General features: G+C 42.4%; 1 protein-coding gene across 8 annotated transcripts in view; it reads left to right on the top strand.

Moving 5' to 3' along the window:
* LOC116840204 (SAM and SH3 domain-containing protein 1-like) overlaps positions 1–5,489 on the top strand; it is a 423,731-nt gene that overhangs the window by 359,906 nt on the left and 58,336 nt on the right. For all 8 annotated transcript variants that reach the window (XM_032810903.1, XM_032827438.1, XM_032819272.1 and 5 more), the window contains one exon: positions 3,935–4,074. In XM_032810903.1, coding sequence (XP_032666794.1) covers positions 3,935–4,074 — 140 coding nt within the window. The remainder of the gene's footprint in view (positions 1–3,934; positions 4,075–5,489) is intronic.

Raw genomic sequence — 5,489 nt, 5'->3', positions numbered from 1 at the left:
AGCTTTGTCAACATGAGCGGAACGGGGCCTGGGGCTTGCAGCATAAGAGTCGCAAATGTTGATCTAGAACAAAAAACTAAAATTTTCCGTCATCTACATACCAATAGCTAGAGAAGTACGTACGGGCTTTTTGATATATTAAAAATTACGCATTTTATAAACAATTTTCGGTGAAATTTTTAGGGTACAAAATGAAACTTTTTCTTCAAATGCGTGCCATTTCTATAAAAAAATGTTTTTTAATTTTTATAGAAATGGCACGCATTTGAAGAAAAAGTTTCATTTTGCATCTTAAAGATTTCTTCGAAAATTATTTATAAAATGCGTAATTTTCAATATATGAAAAATCTCCTACGTATTTCTCTAACTATTGGCATGTAGATAACGGAGAATTTTGATTTTTTGTTCTAGATCAACATCTGTGACACTTACGCTGCTAGCCCCGAAGAAAATACGCTCATGTTGACAAGACTATAGCGCCGCCATTTGGTAATATATGTTAACATAAAAATTTAAATATACACTTTAAAACATGTACAATAAAGCTTTCCAAACGGATTTTCAATTCATTTCTTTGTTTGCAAAGAATTTCCAAAAATGCGCTTAATTTTCGGGCGTTAGAGTGGGGTTACCTCTTAACCCTTTGACTATCGCACTTATCACGAAAAAATTTTTATTTATCACTGATAGATTTTGAGAACTTACTTTGACAATATTTAATAAGTAGAAGACAAATATCCTCTCCTTATATATAAATTTCTAAATCTTGATCCATAAACTCTTATGAGCCCATCATATTAGGAGAAAAGTTTGGTTGTACTGAACCAACGCGTTTTAAAGAAAATAGAATCTCTGATTCTTGGAACCACATTTGGGTTATAAGAAATTACCTAGAAATTCTATATCCTTCAGTCAAAACGCGTTGATTCATTCATTGAAAATACAAATTTTACATTAATATAACCAAATTTTTGTCTCCATATGGACTGTTAATTATGTAGACTTGTCGGCAAATATTTTTTGTGGGCAATAACCGCCAGCAGAATGAAGTCACGCATATGTAACAGCGGCAGTCAAAGTGTTAGGTCGAAAATTTAATGGTAAAAAAGTGTTTTATTACGGTGCTCGTTAGTGTTATAGTTGCGCACTCAAGTGCATATATGTACGTGAAAATTACACTGAGAGAGAAAAGGTTTTGCTAGTTGAAGAAAATACCAGCAAATGATTTAATATGAGACAGCAAATGACGCTGGGTGCCACAGGAGTGCCGCAGGGATGCCGTAGGAGCAAATGACTTGTTACTTTCAATTTGCTGCTCTAAACAACATTTCAATAATTAAAACCTAACTAACCTAGCCTAAATCGGCAAGAATAGATGTTACTTGAATCATATTTTTAGACTGGCGATCTGTCGACTTTATTTTGATCGTTCGAGGACATGACTCCTTGTCGAATCGCTCGAGAATAATTCGAATCTATGCGCCGGTTGTTCCGAAAGCGCTTCCGTCGGTGTAAATTCTGCAGGAACAAAGCAGAGCGGAGAGGATTTGATCCTCTGTGAACAGCGAGCGTGAGCGATTTTAAGCTCCCGCATAAATTGTATTTCCGCTGGCCGAACAGACGCGCGCGAACCGTTTATTAATAAGCAACGATGAGAGAGAGAGAGAGAGAGAGAGAGAGAGAGAGAGAGAGAGAGAGAAAGAATCGATACGAGCGACCTGCTCGTAAACGCATTCTAGTAAGTGTTGAACTTTCCAAGACGATTATATCGCCGCTAGTCTATTAGTGATACGAGCGCGGGTTTGATAATTCTTTAACGGCGACATGCTCTCGTATTCGCAAATTAAATCGGATCAACGCGAGCTTTAATTGCACCATTTAATGGCCGGTGCGTGAGACCTTTCTGAAATCCCCAATTTGAGCAGCGCGACGCCACGAACTACTACCAATCTCGCAAATAATCGAATGAATCGGGGTTGCCCGCAACATCGCTATTCATTAACGGATAATTCAGGTATGCCGTTAGTTATCCGGCCGGGGTCCTGACACACAACGACGGTATATTGTATTAGTGTCAACGCATCCGTTTATTAGCACTGACATTGCGCTACCTAATTAGCTGCCTTTACGACGTGGGCGTTAGCGGAAACGAATTATCGAGCGTACACGGTCATCGTCGGGGAGTCTCGTGAAAATTCAACCGACACAAAGCGGTGGAGCAGTATTAATGGAAAATTCAGATGTTTCTCCGATCGCAGTGTTTCCGACACTCGCCAACGAGAAAGATAAAAAAACAGATCACCCCTCTGATTTTATTATCTTGATTATTTTCCGCGAAAACCGTGCAGCCGTTTTCCAATTTTTTTTCTCTCTCCCCCAGCGCGAACGAACGTCTGATAAATTTCGCGCTCGCAATGTTTTCCCGGAGCGTGGCCTCATTTGAATCGAAGATAAACGGTGCGCGCGGACGCGAGAAACATTTTGCGGGGAAACCGATAAAAGATATTAACGTCGTTGAGATCGTTACCGAGCACCCCGGTTATGCCGTGCCGCGCGCAATTATTACGGCAGTGTCGTTAGCCGCGCAATGTCCCGATAACGATAGCGTTACAAAATGAAGGTAATGCGCGAGCGGCAAACTGAATTTTCCACGCAGAGGCGGCAAAGTGTTTACCATCCGCCAACGGCGCGAGATGGGTACTATTGGTTACGACATCCAAGTCGACGGTAACTGGCGATATCGTGATTTAATCAAGAACCATCGTAAAGCAATAATTGATGCTGCGCTGTATCGATTTCCGGCGTAGCGACGCGTTAGAATAGTGTAACGTGTTAATTAACCGAGCTGCGCTCGTGAGGGGAGAAAAGAGAGAGTGAAAGAGAGTGAGTGAGAGGCGGGGGGCGGGGGAGGGCGACAGAGAGCGTGAGAGGTGCTATTATGCATGCGCGCATTTACGTAGAAAATTATTCGCGCGAGGAGAGAAACGAATTAATGTCGCCGCGCAATTATTACGGACCGCGTTTTGCAGCGAATGCCGCGACGCGATGCGTCGCTGTTTCAGCAATAATGACGTCGCCGGCGCGCGCTCTGCAGCCGCGGCAAACATTAAACGAGACTTTAACTTCTTCAAATTGGCCATCGCGACTGCCGCGAACTTGTTAAGTCGGACATTCCTCGCGGACGCGTCGCGCGCTATGTTTATTGCGTGTCTCAGCGCGCGATATTAATCGTAATACTTCATTCCTACGTACTGTGTCTTTATGGATTGCGGCGAGACACACGCCGCGTCATTTTTGTGCTTTGCCACGTGCCTGTAATGCGTTCAACGGGAATAATTGTGTGAACGTGTAGAGAGAAATCCCTCGGTTGTTACAATAAAAGCAAACTTGCTGCTTGATGATCTGTTAGTGAAACAGATCGAACAATTACCGTTACAAATCGTTTTTCATCATTTGTCACTTTAACAAACATGCAATGTATCCCGAATATGATTGAGACAATCATATTCGAGATATACTATATGTAATATAGAGAGATTTATACACAGGTCCCCCCTATTCATTTTTCAATCGATTTTAATTCCTTATTCTAGTTGAAAAATGAAAAAATGTTTTTTTTATACGTTAATATCAATCCATAGAATCGTGTCCGCGAACATAGTAGTACATGGAAATAAGATTCGCCCCTTTAAATAAATATGTATAAAGATAATTAAATGCGGAAAAAAGCAATTAGCATTTTCCACTTGTAACATCCCATGTTTCGGGAATTGACAAGAGCAGATTCATTAACGACTATCTTACGCAACGATCGAGAAAATTGTCACGCTTTCATCGTCCTATAATAGCGAAACCTCTTAATTATGTCTATGTAATGCTCCAATGTTGCTGCAAATGTAATTTTTCATTATTGGTTTTGCTTCTGCTGTTATAGAGCAAGGACAAAATACAAGCAAGAAAAAGACAACGTTTTCGAGGCTACTACGAGGATTAAAGACCCACAGAAAAGAAAAACAGGGACAAACCCAAGGCTCTCCCAGACACGGTCGCGCAAGGATGGGCGTACCACAAAGGGTGAGTGTACACCTGCATTATAGTACTGAGAATCCTAAAGATTAGAGAATAACAGCGATACTTCGCCAAGTCAGTCACTAAATTTCGCAGAGACTTATACTCCTGGAAAGATGTCGTGTTCCTCTTTCTTTCCTTCCTTTTACACTGAGAAAAACATGTTTTGTATTTGTAATTATTACCACATAGAAAAATAATTCACGAGAACCATTTCTTTTATTAAATTCTACTATAATGTTAGTGATAATAACTTTTTATATGCATACTAGTACCATTTTACTACAAGAACTATGAGGCCAAAAGTAACTATAGTTGAAAATAGGATATCTTTTTTTTCTTAGTGTAGATATATATACACACACACATGTGTTTTTTTATATAGTAATGGTTCTTGCATCATTCATTTATTCGTCATGGTTCCTGTTGCGCTTCATATGCACACGAGATTCAATCTCCAACGGTTACGCGCGCTTTCTCGCTATCTCACGGCAGCCCCTGCGATATTAAAGCGCGATTTTCCAAATTTCCCAGAGCGCGGGCCCCGATTCTTTTTCTTTGCTTTTTTACCCTCTCTCTCTCTCTTTCTCTTTCTCTTTTTTTTTCGTCAGCGCATTTGTCATGCTGTATACGTACTCCGGGGAACGCAGCAAACGAGGTGAAATTGCGTTTTGCATCAGCGCTGCGTCAGTTTTGATCACCGCGTGCGCGCGAGCGCGTTGGCGGGTGCGCGTGTATTACCGTTTCAAAGGGTATCCGTAAAGGAGCTTTTCAAAGACGAGTTCGCGCATACGAGACGGAAGCGCCGGGTATTTCATTCCGCTTTGCGGGCCCACTTATATTTACGCGGACGTGAAACGCTTTCCGCGTAAATCTATGCCGCGTAATTGCGTTACCATGCGCTACGCGTTATTATCGCTGTGTGCACAGAGCGAAGCCCTCGGTCGCACGCGCGCTCCCGACGAGCAAATATTAAACTTCGCGCGCACTTCGACGGGAACGCGGGGTAATTTCTATCGCCGCGTTGCTCCCGTTCGCGCTTTTATTAACTACGTCCAGCAGCCGGTAGCGAACTGTCGCGCGCGGGACCGACACAATTCGGAAGTTTCCCTCCTCTCTGTGTTATACGTGCGGCGGGGGTGTGTTTTTCGACACGCCGGGCCCCTCTCGTCATTCTGAAAAGTCATCGCGTGACGCAACGTCGCTCGTTTTTCACGCGAATTGCGCCCTCCGTCGGACCGTCAACACGACGATAACGCCCAAACGTTATCCCCTGTATCCACGTTAATGATCTATTTTTTTCTCTGTTAAGCCGTTCGCTAAATTAGCGCGTGCTGCATAAACGAGACCAAATGACCTGTAACTAATAACGAATTCGGTTGCTTGCACTAGTGTGTACTGAGTGCGCACTAAGGCTTGTT

The sequence above is a fragment of the Odontomachus brunneus genome, unplaced genomic scaffold (assembly GCF_010583005.1).
Source record: "Odontomachus brunneus isolate Ranch 3 - 2012 unplaced genomic scaffold, Obru_v1 Obru_scaffold_001, whole genome shotgun sequence".
Lineage (NCBI taxonomy): Eukaryota > Metazoa > Arthropoda > Insecta > Hymenoptera > Formicidae > Odontomachus > Odontomachus brunneus.
Note: the sequence above shows the minus strand (reverse complement) of the source record. Positions and strands in the feature narration are given on the sequence as shown.